This window comes from Ranitomeya variabilis, chromosome 3, assembly GCF_051348905.1.
Source record: "Ranitomeya variabilis isolate aRanVar5 chromosome 3, aRanVar5.hap1, whole genome shotgun sequence".
Lineage (NCBI taxonomy): Eukaryota > Metazoa > Chordata > Amphibia > Anura > Dendrobatidae > Ranitomeya > Ranitomeya variabilis.
In genome coordinates this window covers 731,336,849-731,360,661 of record NC_135234.1, presented here as the reverse complement: position 1 = coordinate 731,360,661, position 23,813 = coordinate 731,336,849, and the positions used below count along the sequence as shown (strand labels likewise).

At 45.2% G+C, this 23,813-nt stretch overlaps 1 protein-coding gene across 1 annotated transcript in view; it reads right to left on the bottom strand.

Moving 5' to 3' along the window:
- Positions 1–23,522, bottom strand: part of LOC143817219 (high-affinity choline transporter 1-like) — a 39,400-nt gene extending 15,878 nt beyond the window's left edge. The window contains exons 1-4 of the mRNA XM_077298433.1: positions 23,204–23,522; positions 17,084–17,197; positions 10,530–10,685; positions 8,690–8,838 (exon numbers count right to left, since the gene is read on the bottom strand). Coding sequence (XP_077154548.1) covers positions 8,690–8,838; positions 10,530–10,685; positions 17,084–17,197; positions 23,204–23,381 — 597 coding nt within the window. The 5' untranslated portion in view covers positions 23,382–23,522. The remainder of the gene's footprint in view (positions 1–8,689; positions 8,839–10,529; positions 10,686–17,083; positions 17,198–23,203) is intronic.
- Between the last annotated feature and the right edge of the window lie 291 nt (positions 23,523–23,813).

Below are 23,813 nucleotides of genomic sequence, written 5' to 3'. Positions count from 1 at the left end.
GGAGAAGATCTTAGATTCTCGTCTCTCCAGGCGGAGGCTTCAGTACCTGGTCAAGTGGAAGGGCTATGGTCAGGAGGATAATTCCTGGGTGGTCGCCTCTGATGTGCATGCGGCCGATTTAGTTCATGCCTTTCACGCCGCTCATCCTGATCGCCCTGGTGGTCTTGGTGAGGGTTCGGTGACCCCTCACTAAGGGGGGGGGGGTACTGTTGTGAATTTACCTTTTGGCTCCCTCTAGTGGCTACTAGTGATTTTACTCTGGGTATGTCATTCATCCCTTGTATGCTCACCTGGGTCGTTAGGTCAGGGGTGTTGCTATATAAGCTCCCTGGACCTTCAGTTCACTGCCTGGCAACGTTGATATCAAAGCTAATCTGTAGTGCTCTGGTCTTCTGATCCTGGTTCCTGCTTGATTAAGCTAAGTCTGCTTTCTTGCTTTTTGCTATTTGTTTTTGTTTGCATTTTTGTCCAGCTTGTATATAATCTGTTTCCTGACCTTGCTGGAAGCTCTAGGGTGGCTGGTGTTCTCCCCCCGGGCCGTTAGACGGTTCGGGGGTTCTTGAATCTCCAGCGTGGATTTTGATAGGGTTTTTGTTGACCATATAAGTTATCTTACTACATTCTGCTATTAGTAAAGTGGGCCTCTCTTTGCTAAAATCTAGTTCATCTCTGTGTTTGTCATTTCCTCTTACCTCACCGTTATTATTTGTGGGGGGCTACTATCCTACTTTTGGGGTCTATTCTCTGGAGGCAAGAGAGGTCTTTGTTTTCCTCTTCTAGGGGTAGTTAGTCCTCCGGCTGGCGCGAGACATCTAGCGACCAACGTAGGCATGTTCCCCGGCTACTGCTAGTGTTGGCGTTAGGAGTAGATATATGGTCAACCCAGTTACCACTGCCCTATGAGCTGGATTTTTGTACGTCGCAGACTTACTTGTTTCTCTGAGACCCTCGCCATTGGGGTCATAACAGTCTCCTTTGCCTCTGGCAAACATATTGGTGGGGAGAATATGGAATATATAGCTCATCACTCATCTCAGTCAATGCAGGATGTTACCTCTGACAGCGACCCTGACAGTTTGTGTCAGTGTTCTGCACAAAATTGTCTGACTGTTCATAACAGACCAAGAGGGATCTTTTTTGGACCTTTTTTTTAATTCAAATTTTGGGGAAAAAGTCATTGACCCTGTTGTTATCAATTTCAAAAGGTTGAATTATCTCAGAAACAATTTAGGGGTACCACGGAACAGGTACCCACTGATTTCATATGTTAATATCTAAAGTAATATACGTTTCATAAAATCTACCGTAATTCCAGGAAAATATCTGTAAATAGAATCATGTTTGTGGCAAATCTGACAGCCAGCACTCACTCCTATGTTATCTCAATAAGTAATGTACAAAAGTTTAAGGCAGGTGGGGAAAGATGCTGCACAGTAAGAATGCTTTCAAAAATAGAATGTTTTTGTCACCCCAGGGGTCCGGGTGCTACAGTGGTATGGCCTGCATCTCGGGAAGGGTGATGCCATGCCTGATAGCAAGAAGGGATCCCCTTAACAGGTAACACTAGCATATATCACTTTCCTGACTCCAGGCCAGAAGGGGGAGCTCTAAACCCGGTTACAGGGTAGCTTCCCTTTAAGTTCAGGTCTGAAGGAGGAGTTAGGGGCAGTCTGTGTGAGACAGTGTAGGGAGAGGAAGCACAGGAGGAGAGAGAAACTGGAGTGGAGCTGCGACTGGGCTCACCCCAGGTTTGAGGGCAAGAAACCAGACACCAGAGTCTGAGGTTGTGTGGGAACTGTAAGCCCCACAGCAGAAACCGGAGGGCAGGAGATTGCAGGTCTCCTGGACACCACTGACACCCAAAGGCACAGCAGCAGATTAGAGCCCGAAGTCACCACGAGGGAGGGACACCTGTAAAAAGACTCGAGCTGCCTGACATGAGGATAGTGTTCCATCTGAGGGACAGATTGAGAGAGGGACTTGAGGAAAGCTAATGCATCAAGAACCCAGAATTCAGCGCAGAAAGGAAGACTTCCAACCCCACCTGGCTAGGGGGATTCCGAACTACTTCCAGGCTGCCTGGAACTCAAAGATCACCTATAACCTGTGCCACGGACTGCACTGGCAATTAAAAGGTAAAGAGACTGCAAACCCTGTGTCCTCCAATTATTTCCTGCACCCCAACATCTACAATCTCTCATAGACTGTCCAGGTAGCCCTGGGGCCTCTGCTCCACCTGTGGGGAGCAAAACCACCTAAGCTGCATCACCATCGGCCCCAGCCGCGTTGGCCATCACTGGCCGAGTACCACAGGTGGCATCACGAACATTTATCCATAGACTTTATTTGTCACTACACTTCATCCCATTTAATTGGATGCCCAGTGCCACGGACCAGGTCCCAGCTTCCGTGACCACCCCTTTAAGTACTGCCGGACCTGGCCCGAGTACCCCGTGGTCCTGGTGGGCGCTCCAATGTTCATACTTTATTTTTATCAAATAATAAAATGCAAAGTGAAAGAACAAAACAGACCTCTAATCAACATTTGGTGACTGCCCTTTACCTTCAGAACAGCATCAGTTCTTCTAAGGATACTTGCATGCAGTTATGGAGGAACTCAGCAGAAAGGCTGTTCCAAACATCTTGGAGCACTGACCACAGATCTTCTGTTGATGTCGCTTGTACAAATTCTTCTGTGTCTTCATGTAATCCCAGACAGCCTGGATGATGTTGAGTTCAGTGGCCTGTGTGGCCATATCATTCCAGGACTCCTTGACCTTCTTTATGGTGCGGATAGTTCATAAAGGGAACCTGTCACCAGGTTTGGCCGATATTAGTTACAGCCATCACCTTTCAGGGCTGATATACAGCATTCTATAATGCTGTAAATCTGCCCCCAACCAGTAAGAGAAGAAAAATAACTTTTATTATATGCATCTGCGGGGCAGTCCGGTCTGAGGGGCGTCATTCTTCTTGGTCTGGCGCCTCCCATCTTCTTGCAATGCCGCCCTCCTGCTTGCTTCCCGTGGATAACGCGTCCCTGCATCATCCATACAGTCTCCTCAGCACAGCGCTCCTGCACAGGCGTACTTCTCTGTCCTGTTGAGGGCAGAGCAAAGTACTGCAGTGAGCAGGTGCCAGGGCTCTTTGACCTTTCCCTTCACCTGCACACTGCAGTACTTTGCTCTGCCCTCAACAGGACAGAGAAGTACGCCTGCGCCGGAGCGCGATGCCGAGGAGACTGTGCGCATGACGCAGGGATGTGTCATCCACACGAAGCAAGCAGGAGGGCGGCATCGCAAGAAGAAGGAAGGCCCGAAACAAGAAGAGTGACACGCCTTAGACCGGACCGCCCTACAGGTGAGTATAATAAAAGTTATTTTTCTTGTCCTGCAGGTCTGGTTGGGGGCTTATATACAGCATTATAGAATGCTGTATATCAGCCCTGAAAGGTGATGGCCGTATCTCATATTGGCCAAACCTGGTGACAGGTTCCCTTTAATAACATTGGTTGTATGGATGGGGTTGTTGTTGTGCTGCAGAATAAATTTGGATCTAATCAGACGCCTCTCTGATGGTATTACATGATGGATACGTTTCTGCCTGTATTTCTCAGCATTCAGGAAACCATTAATCTTGAACAAATCCCCATCTCCATTTGCTGAAATGCAGCCCCAGACTTGCAGGACCCTTTACCTGCATCTTTACTGGCTGCAGACATTCATTATTAAGCCGTTCTCCATCCCTCCGTTCTCCAGCCCTTCGGCAAGCAAACTGCACCTGCTGGCATTTTTCTGAACCCCAGTTGCAATGTTGAAGGTATGACTTTTGGCCGTAATTCTTCCTTGCAGACCAATTCTGGACAGACTTCTCTGAATAGTAGATCTGTGTAGCTAGGCTCCACAGGTTAATGCCAGTTCTGAGCGGATTACACTCCTGGATATTTTCTGATTTCAAAGGGAATTTAGTATGATGCATCTTTATTCTGCTTCATGATTCTATGGTCCTCAACATTGCAATTTCTTGGTGTCCTGAAAGCTGAGTGTTCAATACCGGCCCGTGCTTTGTTTCCCTCACCCCAGGCCGCTAGACTCTGTTGTGCTCCACATCAGGCTTTGCAGATGGAACAGCATGATCTCTCTATCAGACTCACCATGACACACGCATGTGTTTTGGTATTAAGACTTCAGTGTTGCTAGATTCTGGCTTACTCTATACACCTTGACCTGCTCATCTGCTATCTGCAGTCTTCTTGACATCTCCCGCCTGCTTGCCTGTGGTCTCCTGAATGTCTCCTGCCTGCTTGCCTGTGGTCTCCTGGATGTCTCTCACCAGCATCTTGCCTGCTAGCCTGTAGTCTCCTGGACATCGCCCATCTGCCTGCAGTCTCCGTCATCCTGCTTGTCTGCGGTTTCCTACATCCCATCTACCTGCCTGAGGTCTCCTGTCCCTCAGCTGTCCATGTCCCGCCTATCTGCTGCACCAACAACTGTAGGGTTTAGTGGATCCACTTCAAGAGGTGAGTCTAATATTGAAAAATACAGCAAGGTATTTATCCATCATGCAATACTATCAAGAAGGCTTCTGACTGACCCCAAATTTATTCAGTAACAGGACAATAGACCCCAAACATACAACCAATGTCATTGAGAACTATCTTCAGCATAAAGAACAGTCCTGGAAGTTATGATCCGTCCCTCCCAAAACCCTGATCTCACCATCATTGAATCTGTCTGCGATTACATGAAGAGACAGAATATTTTACACAAATGATGTCCACAGATCTATGATTAGTTTTCCAAGATGTTTGGAACAAACTTGCTGACGAATTCCTTCAAAAGCTGCATGGAAGTATACCAAGAAGAACTGATGCTGCTTTCAAGGTAAAGGACGACCAAACCAAATATTGATATGATTTACATTTCTCTTTTGTTCATTCACTTTACATTTTGTTAATTGATAAAAAATAAACTATTAACACTTCTATTTTTTAATGCATTTCTACTTTTCAGCATTTTTTCCACTCCTGCCTAAAACTTTTGCAAAGTGGTGTATGTAATACTTCAATTCCCCCAGCATAATTTTTAATTCTCGTTTTATTTTTTTACATTGTGGTATACTGTCTTCTATGATCCTTCACATGTAAAGCTATATAAACATTTAAAAAAAAGACACTATCCCAAATGGGAGGGACATTAAATAATATAGACGGGAAGATTTACTAAGGCCATTGCACAAAGGAAAACACTACAAACCTAACATACGTGCACTACTCCAGATTTACTTTGTATTTTAGATATTTTTTGCACCTCTTTAGACAGTGGAGAGATGAAAAGAAAAAGTGAAAAGGCCTAAAACATCCTGCAAAATTTTGGCTCAAAATATAGTTGTAAAGTAAGATAATATTGTCTAACTATGCAGCAAAGCTGATACACAGACCGCACTGCTGCGCTACTCTAGATCAAACTATTTATAACTTTTGGTCATATCTACCATTTACTCCATTGTTAACAATGCTTTGCTTCTAGATAATTACTATTAAATTATATCATGTTAAATACTATTGCAGTAGGGCCTTGGACCAAGGGCGTAACGATCACAGTCACAGATTGTGCCCGAAAGAGGAGGGGATCCCGCCAATGCCATCGCATATTTCAGCTTGATGTGCATCCGAGGAAGCAACCCAGGATGGGAGACATATATACCAGGATGGGCCAAGGATTGGAGAGATATACAGTATATCAAGATGAGCCCAGGATGGGAGAGATATATACCAGGATGGGCCCAGGATTGGAGAGATATACAGTATATCAAGATGAGCCCAGGATGGGAGAGATATATACCAGGATGGGCCCAGGATTGGAGAGATATACAGTATATCAAGATGAGTCCAGGATTGGAGAGATATACAGTATATCAGGATGAGCCCAGGATGGGAGAGATATTCAATATATCAAGATGAGTCCAGGATTGGAGAGATATACAGTATATCAAGATGAGTCCAGGATTGGAGAGATATACAGTATATCAGGATGAGCCCAGGATGGGAGAGATATTCAATATATCAAGATGAGCCCAGGATGGGAGACATATATACCAGGATGAGCCCAGGATTGGGGAGATATACAGTATATCAAGATGAGCCCAGGAGTGGAGACATACTGTATATTCCAGAATGGCAGAAAAATATTTAGAACTAGATGGCAGCCCGATTCTAAAGAATCGGGAGTCTAGAATCCATATATACTTTAATTATTCAAATGTAAGAATAATTTGGTGGGCGGGGACCCTCGGCCTCCGATTTGGTTGGCGGGGCCCCACGGCCTCCGATTTGGTGGGCGGGGTCCCTCTGCCTCCGCTTTGGTGGGCGGGGCTCCTCGGCCTCCGCTTTGGTTGGGGGGGCCCCTCGGCCTCCGATTTGGTAGGCAGGGCCCCTTATCCTCCGATTTGGTGGGCGGGGACCCTCGGCCTTCGATTTGGTGGGCGGGGCCCCTCGGCCTCCGATTTGGTGGGCGGGGCCCCTCGGCCTCCGATTTGGTTGGAGGGGCCCCTCGGCCTCCGATTTGGTGGGCACGGACCCTCGGCCTCCGATTTGGTGGGCGGGGCCCCTCAGCCTCCGATTTGGTTGGTGGGGCCCCTCGGCCTCCGATTTGGTTGGTGGGGCCCCTCGGCCTCCGATTTGGTGGGCGGGGACCCTCGGCCTTCGATTTGGTGGGCGGGGCCCCTCGGCCTCCGATTTGGTTGGTGTGGACCCTCGGCCTTCGATTTAGTGGGCGGGGACCCTCGGCCTCCGATTTGGTGGGCGGGGACCCTCGGCCTCCGATTTGGTGGGCGGGGACCCTCGACCTCCGATTTGGTGGGCGGGGACCCTCGGCCTCCGATTTGGTGGGCGGGGACCCCCGGCCTCCGATTTGGTGGGCGGGGCCCCTCGGCCTCCGATTTGGTGGGCGGGGACCCTCGGCCTCCGCTTTGGTGGGTGGGGCCCGTCGGCCTCCGATTTGGTGGGCGGGGCCCCTCGGCCTCCGATTTGGATGGTGTGGACCCTCGGCCTCCGATTTGGTGGGCGGGGACCCAGGGCCTCCGATTTGGTGGGCGGGGACCCTCGGCCTCCGATTTGGAGGGCGGGGACCCCCGGCCTCCGATTTGGTAGGCGGGGCCCCTCGGCCTCCGATTTGGTGGGCGGGGACCCTCGGCCTCCAATTTGGTGGGCGGGGACCCTCGGCCTCCGATTTGGTGGGCGGGGACCCTCGGCCTCCGATTTGGTGGGCGGGGACCCTCGGCCTCCGATGTGGTGGTCGGGGCCCCTCGGCCTCCGCTTTGGTGGGCGGGGCCGGGCCCCTCGGCCTCCGCTTTGGTGGGCGGGGCCGCTCGGCCTTCGATTTGGTGGGCAGGGCTCCTCGGCCTCCGATTTGGTTGGCGGGGCCCCTCGGCCTCCGATTTGGTTGGCGGGGCCCCTCAGCCTCCGATTTGGTGTGTGCTCTGCCTGGGGCCACTGTGCTCTGCCTGGGGCCCCATATGCTGCCTGGGGCCCCTGTGCTCTGCCTGGGGCCCCATATGCTGCCTGGGGCCCCTGTGCTCTGCCTGGGGCCCCATATGCTGCCTGGGGCCCCTGTGCTCTGCCTGGGGCCCCTGTGCTCTGCCTGGGGCCCCATGTTCTGCCTGGGGCCCCTGTGCTCTGCCTGGGGCCACTGTGCTCTGCCTGGGGCCCCATGTTCTGCCTGGGGCCACTGTGCTCTGCCTGGGGCCCCATAAGCTGCCTGGGGCCCCTGTGCTCTGCCTGGGACCACTGTGCTCTGCCTGGGGCCCCATATGCTGCCTGGGGCCCCTGTGCTCTGCCTGGGGCCACTGTGCTCTGCCTGGGGCCCCATATGCTGCCTGGGGCCACTGTGCTCTGCCTGGGGCCCCATATGCTGCCTGGGGCCCCTGTGCTCTGCCTGGGGCCCCATATGCTGCCTGGGGCCCCTGTGCTCTGCCTGGGGCCCCATATGCTGCCTGGGGCCCCTGTGCTCTGCCTGGGGCCCCTGTGCTCTGCCTGGGGCCCCATGTTCTGCCTGGGGCCCCTGTGCTCTGCCTGGGGCCACTGTGCTCTGCCTGGGGCCCCATGTTCTGCCTGGGGCCACTGTGCTCTGCCTGGGGCCCCATAAGCTGCCTGGGGCCCCTGTGCTCTGCCTGGGACCACTGTGCTCTGCCTGGGGCCCCATATGCTGCCTGGGGCCCCTGTGCTCTGCCTGGGGCCACTGTGCTCTGCCTGGGGCCCCATATGCTGCCTGGGGCCCCTGTGCTCTGCCTGGGTGTAGGACACTGGTGACGTCACTTATCTCCGGACATTAGCTCCGGACATTAGCTCCGGACATTAGCTCCGGACAAAGCCACGGAAGTTGGCACAAATTGCAGGAAGTAGTATTCTAGGCAATTATATATTAGATTGAGAGTTCTCAGTGGTTGATACCTTTTAATGGCTAACTGAAAAGATGGTAACAAATTGCAAGCTTTCGAGACTACTCAGGTCTCTTCATCAGGCATAGACCAGGACTTAGAACGTTAGAAAGGCCCATACATCTAACTAACATGCAGGTGGGGGCCCAGGTCTAAATTTTGCATCAGGGCCCATCGGACTCTAGTTACACCACTGCCTAGGACTCCAAATCCCCATGTTAAATAAATAGAATGCTTCTCACGTATCACTCACCAGACTGACGATCATAAAGAGTAGCTGGATGACATCTGTGTAGGCGACGGAATAGAGGCCACCGAGCAAAGTATACAGAATAACTGTACAAGCCGAGATTATAATAGATAAGTATCCCTTGACATCCAGGATAACTCTGACGGTGGCTCCTATGAAAAAGTACAGGACTGATGAGATTATTCTTACCTATACCACTGTATTATACATAGAGGGCCCGATTTATTTTTGCATCTGTGCCTTTTTTTTCTGCATTTTGGTATTTTTCACCTGCTTTTGAATTACGCCAAATTATTCTTTTAGTATGCGTCATTTTTAAAGGAAACTGGTTAGCTCGGAAAAACACTATTTTCCTGCAGATATAGGGTTAATCTGCAGGTTAAAGTGGTTGTCCGGTCTTAGAGGGCAAGTCTGCAGTTGCTCTATATGATTGCATACTTGTGCATCCTCCGCTGCTGGCGCCTGAAGTGGCAGGCACGGTGCTGTCACGTGCCGACTGGATGGGCGCAGCTTAGCTCAATGCAAATATATTGAGCAAGGCTGGACCCATCTAGTCAGAATGTCGAAATCGCATACTTTCAGTCACTTGATCGCCCGGCACCGGAAAATTCTCACAACGCGCAGTGCCTGTGATGCAAGGATATACTAGTCTGCAGCTACACAGCTTGACTGCAGACTTGTACCCTAATTCCAGACAACCCCTTTATTAGTGATACAAAGCTGCCTGGATAACTTCCTGAACCTGCGGCTACCTGGAGAAAACAAACTTATATTCTCCCGGGAGCCAATCGCTTTCAGTCATGAAGGCGTACAAGGAGTGGCTCAGTCATTGCTCACTATACTGTGAGTGAAGGCTGTAAGCATACCACAGCACTTTGATTGACAGGCGGCTCTACAGAACAAGCTGTCAATCAAAGTTCCGGGATGTGCTTACAGCCGCCTCCGCTCACAATATAGTGAGTGGTTTTGTGTGCGGGTGACTAGACGCTCCGTTCACGCCCCCATAACTGAAAGCCGGCAGCTCCTGGAAGGAGATAAGGTCATTTTCTGCCAGTAGCCACTCTCTCCGTAATCCGTTCAGGCAGCATTATAATGATATTTACCTTCAGACTAAATCTATATCTGCAGGTAAATAGTGTTTTGAGAGGTGACAGGTTTCCTTTTAGTCTTTTTTGTATGTTCTCGACTTTTCAAGTTTTTTTATGTTTGTCATTGTGGGCGTATTTTTTGTTTTCCAGATTTTTGCCGTCAATTTATCAATTGCAACTTTTTTAAAAGGTCTCACATTGTTTCATGAAAATGTACTCCTGAAGTGTTTTTATGCTCTCCTGAAATTTTGATGGAAATTGTGCAACAGATCTATGGCACAAAAATGTTTATTTATTCATGAACCACATGCCCAATTTTGAAGAATTTGGCGCAAGAAATATTGACTTTAAAATAAACCCATAAAAGATTAATTGGACCAGGTGGGTCTGATATAACGGTACTCTATAATTTATTTCATGTAGGGTCTTGATGCCTCTTCTTGATCTTTTTTCTTGGTAGACAGTTAAGGTCACACAGTAGGTGGTTTCAGAATTTCAACTTGCTTTATGCCTCATTATGGAAGAGTTTGGTGTTAAATCAAAATCCACTAAACTCTTTTAGAAATCTTGGATATGTGACACCACTCTTTTCCTAGAGTGATCCTCAGTTTCATGAGTGGTAATGAGTTAGGTATCTTCAAGATTCTGCTCTAGATGATTTTAATTTGACTACTAATGGTTTCACCAGGACAGGTTTGGATGACATCCTCCATATAAGACCTGGCGTTTAGTAGAAATTAGGAATTATGACTCACCCAGTGAGGCCAGAATTGATGCAAACCAAAAAATGTCTCCCAGCAGTGGTGGGATAAACAGAATACTCCCCATCGTATCTCCAAACGTTTCTTGAAGAGGATCCATCATCGTCACATAATTTTTAGACCTCATTGGCTTAACAAAGAAAAGTGCACCTGAAAATACACGAGATTATCAAAGAACAGATCCATATAAGATAGAAGTGGTTGTAGAACATCAAAGTGGTGGGACCATGACACAAAGCTTTAGGATTAGTGGGAATTCGATGAAAAGAACTAGGCAGTGAACATGACCACAATCTTTACGAGAACGTCAGACGATTGGGGGGCTGAGAAGATGGAACACCTGGCTCATGGGGTTGTCCACTTTTAGAGACTTTTTTTCTTCTTACTTAAATGCAATCTGGCTTGCGGCCACATCACTCCACTCAAACTGCCCTAACTAAATTCACCAATGACCTATTAACTGCCAAAGCCAAGCGGCACTACTCTGTCCTCCTCCTCCTAGACCTGTCCTCTGCCTTTGACATAGTGGACCATTCCCTACTATTACAGACCCTCTCATCTCTTGGCATCACTGACTTGGCCCTATCTTCGATTTTGTTGTAGCTAACAGACCGGACATTCAGCGTCTCCCATTCGCCCTCCACCAACTCACCTCGTCCCCTATCTGTCGGAGTCCCGCAAGGTTCAGTCCTAGGACTTTCGTTCTTCTCCATCTATACCTTTGGTCTTGGACAGCTCATAGAGTCCCATGGTTTTCAGTATTATCTCTATGCTGATGACACAAAGATCTACATCTCTGGACCAGATATCACCACCTTACTAACCAGAATTCCACAATGTCTGTCTGCTATTTAATCCTTCTTCTCCGCTAGATTTCTAAAACTTAATATGGATAAAGCAGAATTCATCATATTTCCCCCATCTCACTTGACTCCCCCAATAGACCTATCCATTAAAGTAAATGGCTGCCCACTCTCCCCAGTCCCAAATGCTCGCTGCCTCAGGGTAATCCTTGACACTGATCTGTCCTTCAAACTACATATCCAAGCCCTTTCCACTTCCTGCTGACTCCAACTCAAAAATATTTCCCAGATCCGTTCATTCCTCAACCAAGAATCTACAAAAACCCTAGTCCATGCCCTCATCATCTCCGGCCTTGACGACTGCAACCTCCTGCTCTGTGGCCTCCCCTCTAACATTCTTGCACCCCTCCAATCTATTCTAAACTCTGCTGCCCGACTAATCCACCTGTCCCCCCGCTATTCCCCAGCCTCTCCCCACTGTCAATCCCTGCACTGGCTCCCCCTTACCCAACGACTCCAGTTCAAAACCCTAACCATGACATACAAAGCTATCCACAACCTGTCTCCTCCATACATCTGTGACCTCATCTCCCGGTACTTACCTGCACGCCACCTCCAATCCTCACAAGATCTCCTTCTCTACTTCCCACAATCACATACAAGATTTCTCCCATGCATTCCCCATACTCTGGAACTCTCTACCCCAACACATCAGACTCTTGCCTACCGTGGAAACCGTCAAAAAGAACCTGAAGACCTACCTTTTCCGACAAGCCTACAACCTGCAGTAACCACTGATAGACCAAACCGCTGCATGACCAGCTCTATCCTCGCCTACTGTATTCTCACCCATCCCTTGTAGATTGTGAGCCCTCGCGGGCAGGGTCCTCTCTCCTTATGTACCATTCATGACTTGTATTGATTAAGATTATTGGACTTGTCTTTTATTATGTATACCCCTCCTCACATGTAAAGCGCTATGGACTAAATGGCGCTATAATAAATAATAATAATAATAATGTATTTTGAGCTTAAAATATTTTTTCCAATTGTCTTTCAATTAAAATGTTACATTGTTTGTCTTTTACAGGTTATTTCCCTACGCATTCAACTTTAGTGTAGTCTGTAGTCGTAATTCAGCTGAAAGGCGCTCAGAAAAGACTGATAAAAGACTTACAAGCTCTCCTGTTAGACCATCAGAATGAGCTTACTGATGGATTATTAGTTAACTCATTCTACAGCAACACAGTGGCTATAGAGGGCAAACCGGGCAAACATTTTAATGATGTCACATTGCAAAAATGATTTTAGGCTTAATTACATGCATTTAAATTAAAAAAAAAAAAAGAGAAACTTGCCAGTCTTAGCAAAATAACTGATGCCATATACCAGGACTCTCTTCTTATACAAGTAATTTGTTTGGCATAGTTGAATATCTACATGATTGTGAAGATCTATCAGTATCAGAAGTGGGTCAAGAAAATGGAGTACCAGGCCAAGAGAATGGAGTTCCAGGTCAAGAGCATGGAGTATCAGGTCAAGAGCATGGAGTACCAGGTCAAGAGTATGGAGTACCAGATCAAGAGCATGGAGTATCAGGTCAAGAGCATGGAGTATCATATCAAGTGCATGGAGCATCAGATCAAGAGCATGGAGTACCAGGTCAAGAGTATGGAGTACCAGATCAAGAGCATGGAGTATCAGGTCAAGAGCATGGAGTATCATATCAAGTGCATGGAGCATCAGATCAAGAGCATGGAGTACCAGGTCAAGAGTATGGAGTACCAGATCAAGAGCATGGAGTATCAAGTCAAGCGCATGGAGTATCAGGTCAAGAGCATGGAGTATCATATCAAGTGCATGGAGTATCAGATCAAGAGCATGGAGTACCAGGTCAAGAGCAAATAGTACCAGGTCAAGAGCAAGAAGTACCAGGTCAAGAGCATGTAGTATCAGGACAAGTGCATGGGAGTACCAGGTCAAGAGCAAGGAGTACCAGGTCAAGAGTAAGGAGTACAACATCAAGAGCATGGAGTGCCAGGTCAATAGCATGCAGTATCAGAACAAGAGCATGGAGTACCAGGTCAAGAGCATGCAGTACCAGGTCAAGAGCAAAGAGTACCAGGTCAAGAGAATGGAGTACCAGGTCAAGAGCATGGACTATAAGGTCAAGAGCATGGAGTACCAGATCAAGAGAATGGAGTACCAGATCAAGAGCATGGAATACCAGGTCAAGAGCATGGAATACCAGGTCAAGAGCATGGAGTACCAGGTCAAGAGCATGGAGTACCAGGTTAAGAGCATGCAGTATCAGGACAAGAGCATGGAGTACCAGGTCAAGAGCAAGGAGTACCAGGTCAAAAGCAAGGAGTACCAGGTCAATAGCATGCAGTATCAGAACAAGAGCATGGAGTACAAGGTCAAGAGCATGTAGTACCAGGTCAAGAGCATGCAGTACCAGGTCAAGAGCATGTAGTAACAGGTCAAGAGCATGGAGTACCAGGTCAAAAGCAAGGAGTACAAGGTCAAGAGCATGGAGTACCAGGTCAAGAGCACGCAGTATCAGGACAAGATCATGGAGTACCAGGTCAAGAGCATGGAGTACCAGGTCAAGAGCATGCAGTACCAGGTCAAGAGCATGGAGTACCAGGTCAAGAGCATGGAGTACCAGGCTTATATACAGACCACAGACCAGCTACACAAATACATATTAACACATGAGCACCGGGACAGGAGCCGAGTAGTACTCATCAGCCCCACAACCTGATGTGCAGCAATTAGTGATGAGCGAACATGCTTGAATAAGGTGTTATCCCAGCATGCTTAGGTGCTAACCGAGTGACTTCAGCGTGCTCAAAGAATGCGTTAGACTCCTCATGGCTGCATGTCTCATGGCTGTTGGACAGCTGCAACACATCCGGGGATTGTCTGTTTATTAGGAAATCATGTGTTGCGGCTGTCTAACAGCCGTGAGACATGCAGCCGCGGGGACTCAAATGCATTTTTCGAGCACGCTGAAGTCACTCAGCACCAGAGCATGCCGGGATAACACCTTATCCGAGCACATTCACTCATCACTAGCATCAATGTAATGAGGTCATCACGCTACTGACCCCATCTCACTGCTGTTACTACCACAGTGTCATAGAGGCGTTGAAAACGCAACAGAAACAGCGGGGAATAGTAAGCGCTCTACGGAGGAGCCAAAGATTGAATGGGCGGACTATTATTGTAGATAGGGGTGTGGTGGTGTTACTCTGAGGGCTTATTATGGGGCACTGGGGGATAATTGTGAGAGGGAGCACAGTATAGAGAGGGCCAATGTGGGGACATTATGGTTAGGGGCAGTGTGGAGGGACATTATGGAGCTGTATGGGGGATAGTATGGATAGTTGAAAGTGTAGCGTGGGGGAACAGTATGCAGAGGTGAAAGCATCAGGGGACAGTGGAGAGGAGCAGCATGGGATACCAGTATGGAGAGGTAGCAGCATGGAGAGACACTAAAGATGGGGACAGCATGAGGGTGATCAGTTTGGAGGACATAGTTCACGAGGAAGAACAATGTGGCAGTTATAGTTCATAAGAGAAGACTGTGTGGTGGTTATAGTTCATAAGGGAGGACAGTGTAGTGATTAGAATTTATAATAATTGACAGTGTGGTGGTTTCAATTAATATGGGGGGACAGTGTGTAGGCAATGATTGAAGTACTAAGTTTGGTGCTGAATTCATATACGGATGATGGTTCTGGCGCTGAATTCATGTACTGATGGTAGTTTTGGTAATGGATTAATTTACGTTATAAGGTTCCATTTAAAAAAATTGTTTGCAGCCTTTCGGATTGATTCAGTATGACAAGGTGGTGTTTGGACCCAAAAATATTTTGTACCCCTCTAGTAGAAGGTGCCTGCACATTTCCCCAAGAGCACCACTGTGTCCATACAAGCAAATTTTGCAACAATCAATCTTGCCTATTTTTACAATTGGGTTTCGTTAAAAATGTTGCACTGCTTGGCTTTTAAGGTTTCTTTGTTTTCATGCTCATTCAACTTTGATGTGGTCTATGGTCATCAATCAGCTGAGAGAAGCTCAAAAAAATAATTAAAAAAAAGATTTACAAACTCTCCCATTGGAGCATAAGAATGCGCTCACTGACAGATCCTTAGTTAACTCATTCTGCAGCAAACACTAGACAGTGTAAAGCCAAATATAATTTTCTCTATATTCAGGCTGTTGTCTGGAGCAGGAAATGCATGAGAAGTAATGAATAAAACAAGAACGAAAACTGGACACTTAACTTGCTGAAAAATCCTCTTTAAAGTACCAGATAAAAGCCTCTTTAAAAATAGGTAGTGTTAAAGGGATTATCTATAGTGATGATCGAACGTGCTCGGATAACGTACATGTGTTGTGACTGTCTTCCACCGCAAAACATACAGCCGCAGTGTTTCAAAAATATTATCCAAGCACTCCCAAAATATTCAGATAACATGTTATCCGAGCACGTTCGCTCATCACTAGTTATCTACCTTTGTGAACATTTTTTTATTTTTGTTTAAATATATGGATTTGGGGCTATAAATCATTTTTGAAATTGGGTTTTTATTAAACATTTTGCACCATTTGGCTTTTACAGGTTCCTTATTTTTCCAACACATTCAACTTTGATATGATCTATGGTCATCTATCAACTGGGAGAAGCTCATGAAAAAAAATTACAAAGTCACCCACTGTACAGTCAAAATGAGATCACTGATAGATTCTTAGTTAACTCATTCAGCAGCTAACAATAGACAGTGCAACACAGAGGCTATAGAAAACAAACTTTTTAGTGAAACCAAATAGTAATACTAAGTTGTTGCAATGCTGCTGCAGTGCAGTATAGCGCAACCTCCACCAGGGGATGCTGGTGAGGGAAGAGAGGTTGCACACACAGCTTAACACAACAGCACAGCAGCACAAGCGCCACCTGGTGCCGAAAGAATGGTCATATGAGCCGAGTCAGAAAGAGTCAGGACAAGAAGTACCAGAGGTCACAGCAATACACGTGGTCAAATACAAGCCAGAAGTCAGAGCCAGATGGGAGCAGAGATAACAGAGACAAGAGAAAGTCATTAAAGTCAGAAGACAAGCCGGGTCACATACCGAGAGGTCCAAGAAAGAGGAGAGAACACTAAGACAAGTGGGGAGGCAGGAAAGGGAAGTCACGGGAACATAGTAAATGGGCAGAGGACAAGACACGGTATCAAGGGGTCAGCTGCTCTAGCCTGGGAGTATGAGCTATTACTGACATTGGTCTGCAGGCCACAGCAGACTGAAATAGCCACACAGAAACCAAAACAAGGCAGAGAAGGTTAACCCCCACATGACCAGACTGGGGAGAGAATAACATGAAACAAACCCCGGCCTGGATCATGACAGTTTTATTCACAAATTCATGCATTTAATAAAAAAAATACATTGAGATTCATTGAGATTATACTTGTGAAAAGGTTTCTACAGCCATTCTGATGCAGATGATTAAAGTAAATACACCAGCCACATCAGGTATACAAGATCTATTTAATAATGTATGTCCTATTATAAAATGTTATGACAGATTCACTTTAAACCAAATATTGAACATGGAGCCTTAATAAAGCTAGGCCAAACAGATATCAATGCTGGTTCTTATTTGGTGAATTATAGTTCAAATGTTATAGTCAGGGCACAAACAACAGAAGGAGGTCACGAGGCACCAAACTCACCAATAATGAATGTTGCTGCAAATCCTAGTGGGGCGTGAACCCACGCAAGTCCTTTTGTAGGAAGGTAAACTATTTCTGCTGTGCCATTTATATAGGCGCCTCCGACCCATGTGGCTGTGCAAACAGAACAGAGAAAAGGCATTCGTGCCATTGAGATCTTTCTGAAACCGTAAAGAGGTTACATCACATTCTGTTCACTATGGGCAAAATCTGCTATTAAAGGTTCTGCTGGTCACCCTTGGAAACAGACAACAGTTTAAGTCCACCCGCCGACAGACATGTGACCTAAGTGACATCATACACATCGGAGTAATGTCGGATGAACCATCCAATCTGCACAAGAACAGCAGTGTGTATATGGCGGCCTCTTATACTGGAGCCCTGTTACATCTCCTGCGACTCCAGCGCTGAAGTTCCGATGGTTCACAATGGTTATGTTTGCTTTGCTAAAGCAATGAGGCACCAGATATCCAGAAGTGTAAAAATCATGTAGATGTACATAATTTACTTACTGTTACATACTTAGGCTGATAACTGGTTTATGCAGCTTTACATGATCACCCAATTCTTACACTATGGCTGGTCCGAACATCGAAAGCAATTGTTACCATCCACCTCTCGTGTCTCCCCTTTTCCTCATAGATTGTAAGCTTGCGAGCAGGGCCCTCACTCCTCCTGGTATCTGTTTTGAACTGTGATTTCTGTTATGCTGTAATGTCTATTGTCTGTACAAGTCCCCTCTATAAGTTGTAAAGCGCTGCGGAATATGTTGGCGCTATATAAATAAAAATTATTATTATTTATTATTATTATTACTTATATATTGTATACAGTGGGGAAAAAAAGTATTGAGTCAGCCACCAAATGTGCATGTTCTCCCACTTAAAAAGATGAGAGAGGCCTGTAATTTACATCATAGGTAGACCACAACTATGAGAGTCAAAATGAGAAAACAAATCCAGAAAATCACCTTGTCTGATTTGGCAAGATTTATTTTGCAAATTACGGTGGAAAATAAGTATTTGGTCACCTAAAAACATGCAAGATTTCTGGCTCTCACAGGCCTGTAACTTCATCTTTAACCCCTTACTGACCTCGGACGGGATAGTACGTCCAGGGTCAGCTCCCCTGCTTTGATGCAGGGCTCCGCGGTGAGCCCGCATCAAAGCCGGGACATGTCAGCTGTTTTGAACAGCTGACATGTCCCCGCAATAGCGGCGGGTGAAATCGCTATTCACCCGCCGCTATTAACCTGTTAAATGCCGCTGTCAAACACAGACAGCGGCATTTAACTACCGCATCCGGCCGTGCGGCCGGATATGACGTCATCGCCGACCCCCGTCACATGATCGGAGGTCGGCGATGCATTAGGAAGGTAACTATAGAGGTCCTTGAGACCTCTATGGTTACTGATCGCAGGTAGCTGTGAGCGCCACCCTGTGGTCGGCGCTCACAGCACACCTGCAATTCTGCTGTGTAGCAGCGATCTTATGATCGCTGCTACATAGCAGAGCCGATCGAGTTCTGCCTGCTTCTAGCCTCCCAAGGAGGCTACTGAAGCATGGCAAAAGTGAAAAAAAAAAGTTAAAAAAATGTGAAAAAAATAAAAAAAACATAAAAGTTTAAATCACCCTTTTCGCCCTAATCAAAATAAATCAATAAAAAAATAATCAAACCTACACATATTTGGTATCGCCGCGTTCAGAATCGCCCAATCTATCAATAAAAAAAAGCATTAAGCTGATCGCTAAATGGCGTAATGAGAAAAAAAATCGAAAAGCCAGAATTAAGTTTTTTGGTCGCCGCGACATTGCATTAAAATGCAATAACAGGCGATCAAAAGAATGTATCTGCACCAAAATGGTGTCATTAAAAATGCCAGCTCGGCACGCAAAAAATAAGCCCTCACCTGACCCCAGATCATGAAAAATGGAGACGCTACGAGTATCGGAAAATGGCACAATTTTTTTTTTTTTTTAGCAAAGTTTGGAATTTTTTTTCACCACTTAGGTAAAAAATAACCTAGTCATGTTAGGTGTCTATGAACTCGTAATGACCTGGAGAATCATAATGGCAGGTAAGTTTTAGCATTTAGTGAACCTAGCAAAATAGCCAAGCAAAAAACAAGTGAGGGATTGCACTTTTTTTGCAATTTCACCGCACTTGGAATTTTTTTCCCGTTTTCTAGTACACGACATGGTAAAACCAATGATGCCGTTCAAAAGTACAACTTGTCCCGCAAAAAATAAGCCCTCACATGGCCAAATTGACGGAAAAATAAAAAAGTTATGGCTCTGGGAAGGAGGGGAGTGAAAAACGAAAACAGAAAAACGAAAAATCCCAAGGTCATGAAGGGGTTAAGAGTCTCCTCTGTCCTCCACTCATTACCTGTAGTAATTGCACCTGTTTGAACTTGTTATCAGTATAAAAGACACCTGTCCACGACCTCAGACAGTCTCACTTCAAACTCCACTATGGTGAAAGCCAAAGAGCTGTCGAAGGACACCAGAAACAACATTGTAGCCCTGCACCAGGCTGGGAAGACTGAATCTGCAATAGGCAAGCAGTTTGGTGTGATGAAATCAACTCTGGGAGCAATAATAAGAAAATGGAAGTCATACATGATGAGAGCATTATACTGCCTCTGTACAAATCCCTAGTTAGACCGCACATGGAGTACTGTGTCCAGTTTTGGGCACCGGTGCTCAGGAATGATATAATGGAATTAGAGAGAGTACAAAGGAGGGTAACAAAATTAATAAAGGGGATGGGAGAACTACAATACCCAGATAGATTAGCGAAATTAGGATTATTTAGTCTAGAAAAAAGACGACTGAGGGGCGATCTAATAACCATGTATAAGTATATAAGGGGACAATACAAATATCTTGCTGAGGATCTGTTTATACCAAGGAAGGTGACAGGCACCAGGGGGCATTCTTTGCGTCTGGAGGAGAGAAGGTTTTTCCACCAATATAGAAGAGCATTCTTTACTGTTAGGGCAGTGAGAATCTGGAATTGCTTGCCTGAGGAGGTGGTGATGGTGAACTCAGTCGAGGGGTTCAAGAGAGGCCTGGATGTCTTCCTGGAGCGTAACAATATTGTATCATACAATTATTAGGTTCTGTAAAAGGACGTAGATCTGGGGATTTATGTGATGGAATATAGGCTGAACTGGATGGACAAATGTCTTTTTCCGGCCTTACTAACTATGTTACTATGTTACAAGACCACTGGTAATCTCCCTCAATCTGGGATTCCACACAAGATCTCACCTCGTGGGGTCAAAATGATCAAAAGAATGGTGAGCAAAAATCCTAGAATCACATGGGGGGACCTAGTGAATGACCTGCATAGAGCTGGGACCAAAGTAACAAAGGCTACCATTAGTAACACACTACGCCACCAGGGACTCAGATCCTGCAGTGCCTGACGTGTCCCCATGCTTAAACCAGTACATGTCCGGGCCTGTGTGAAGTTTCCTAGAGAGCATTTGGATTATCCAGAAGAGTATTGGCAGAATGTCATATGGTCTGATGAAACTAAAGTAGAACTGTTTGGTAGAAACAAAACTCATCATGTTTGGAGGAGACAGAATGCTGAGTTTCATCCAAAGAACACCATAACTACTGTGAAGCATGGGGGTGGCGACATCATGCTTTGGGGCTGTTTCTCTGCAAAGTGAACAAGACAACTGATCCATGTACATGACAAAATTAATGGGGTCATGTATTGTGGAGATTTTGAGTGCAAACCTCCTTCCATCGGCAAGGGCAATGAAGATGCAACGTGGATGGATCTCTCAGCATGATAATGATCCCAAGCACACCACCAGAGCAATGAAGGAGTGGCTTCGTAAGAAGCATATGAAGGTCCTGGAGTGGCCTAGCCAGTCTCCAGATCTCAACCCCATAGAAAACCTTTGGAGGGAGTTGAAAGTCCGTGTTGCCAAGTGACAGGCCCAAAACATCACTGCTCTGGAGGAGATCTGCATGGAGGAATGGGCCAACATACCAACAACAGTGTGTGGCAACCTTGTGAAGACTTACAGAAAACTGTCATTTCCAACAAAGGATATGTAAAAAAATATTGAGATTAACATTTGTTAATGACTAAATACTTATTTTCCACAGTAATTCGCAAAATAAATCTTACCAAATCAGACAAGGTGATTCTCTGGATTTGTTTTCTCATTTTGACTCTCATAGTTGTGGTCTACCTATGGTGTCAATTACAGGCCTGTAAGTGGGAGAACTTGCACAATTGGTGGCTGACTAAATACTACACCCCCCCCCCCCCACTGTATATATCTTTTATAGCAATCTATCTATCCCATGTCTAGCTATTTATGGATTATAACCAGCTGGTGTGCTCCAGATAGTTGCTGCTTTTTGTCTAGATAGATTTATACACGTGAGATAGAGAGAAAGAAAGAAAGAAAGAAAGAAAGAAAGAAAGAAAGAAAGAAAGAAAGAAAGAAAGAAAATTGAAAGCAGCACAAGCAAACAATGCAGTTATATGGGTGCCAAAAACTTTCCAACCATTGACCGCTCCTCAAAAAAAATGAGGACAGCACATAATTTAGGGAAAAAGTAGAAATTGTGGTTTAATAGCTTATTGGGGCTCAGCAATGTTCCGGTTCAACTGGAACCTTTTTCAAATAGATAGATAATAGATACATAGATGATAGATAGATAGATAGATAGATAGATAGATAGATAGATAGATAGATAGATAGATAGATAGATAGATAGATATGGGATAAATAGATAATTATCTATCTCATATTTATCTATGCAGTATCTATCTATCTATCTATCTATCTATCTATCTATTTATCTATCTATTTAATTAAAGGAAATTGGGCAGCATACCAAAAAATAGGCTTGAGAAAGGCAGAGAAATCTGCCGCAACGTTGCTTCTAAGGGATCAGTAAAGCCATGTTTTTTCACTTTAATTTTTGGAGTGCTGCCTGTTTTTTTCTGATTATCTATCTATCTATCTATCTATCTATCTATCTATCTATCTATCTATCTATCTATGGTATGTATCCCATCCACCTACCTGTTTTTCTTTCCGATTAATTAATGTACCTTTGACTATTTGTACTAATTATCTCCTGTTCGGAGATCCACAGACATAATCCCTTCCACTTCACTTAGAGGATCCTGAACTTCCTAATCAGTTTACTATTTCAAGTCACAGAATACATAATTGATAACAATTTAAAACTTAATGAATATAAAACAGGAAACTACAATAACGATTTTAAAAACTGAAGAATGGACTAAATGACTCAGCTCCATAGATGACTTTAGGGTAGATGGAGGTTCTATTTGTGGCTCCCAACAAGCTTTCTAGTGTTTCCGATGGAATGAAAAGTGTATACAAAATACCACAATCTGACAGACCCCCAAAAAGTGAATGATGAAGCAGTGTCCACTTGTACCTATTTTGACTATTTGGGAAACAGACAAATGGATCTGACACATTGGTGATCCTTCTGGTTTGGGTTATCTCATTAAAGTCCTAGGTCTGTTAACCCATTATCTTAGCCTAATCTTTAGCTTCTAGCAACTAAGATTTTATAATTTTTATAATTAGGTCCAATTTTTTGTGTTGTGTTTATAAAATGAATGTTTACAAAATAGGAAATCATGTCATTGTCATTTTTAATTGAATATTGGGACGCCTTTTTCTGAAAAATCCGTACTTGAAAAAAATTTTGCAAATTATGTTTCTGATTCATTAGGACCCAAATCATTAAAAATCTGTCATTAAAAAAAATAATAATAATGAAAATTGCTATGGGTTAATATTTATTTGGATTTATTGGAACATGTCTCCAACATCAATGGTAATCATGATGGAAATTTACTACTATCACTTGATAAATTAAAGGCACCTTCAGGTGCCGCCCTCTCCGAGGATGAAGGTAACCTACTAGATCTTCCTGTACAAGAATGTTAGTTTATATACCCCAAATTGCAGACAAAAGAAAAACAAACAAAAATGAGGGAATTATTTGTAGAAAATGTAAAAAAGTTTAAGTGAAAAATGTCAGAATTTTTCAAATTCTCTTCTTAATCCCATAGACATTAGCCATTTCGTATACTTACCTGTAGTTGTGAATAACCCTACGAATATATTCAAGTTCCTTCCTCCGACAATGGCCACTTCGGTTTGCTTCATATTTTTCTCACTTCTTTTAGCTTTCCAGGCAGCCCAGAGACCGGTCAATAAAGTCATAGCGTAGAAAATGATGACCGCTATCAAGCCGGGAACATTCAGAGCCATCTTCTTAAAAACTTTCTAAAGTAGATAGACAGAGGCAAGCATAGTAGATTCACCGATGGCTCCTGATGTAGAAAATCCTTTGAAATTTACCCACTTGTGGTTGACTGATCTATTTACTGGGTCACCATGTGCCGCAGTACTGCTGGGTCAGCTCATCTCCTAGACCTCTTGTACTTGTGCGAAAAAAAAAAACTTTTCTAGTCCCTCCAACAATAACTGGCAGGGGGGGACGTTTTTGGCTGAAGGCCCAGGAGCTTCATTCAGATGTGGATGAAGTAGAAGGAAGCTTGTGTTTATGTTCTTTATGTTTGTCTCTTTTTTTGTCTTTTCTTTGTTTCTTTCACTTTGCCCTTGCTCAAATTTCAGGACCAATTCAAGATCAAGACACTACTGCAGAAATGTATTCGGGGGCAGCTGGCAATTGACAAAAAC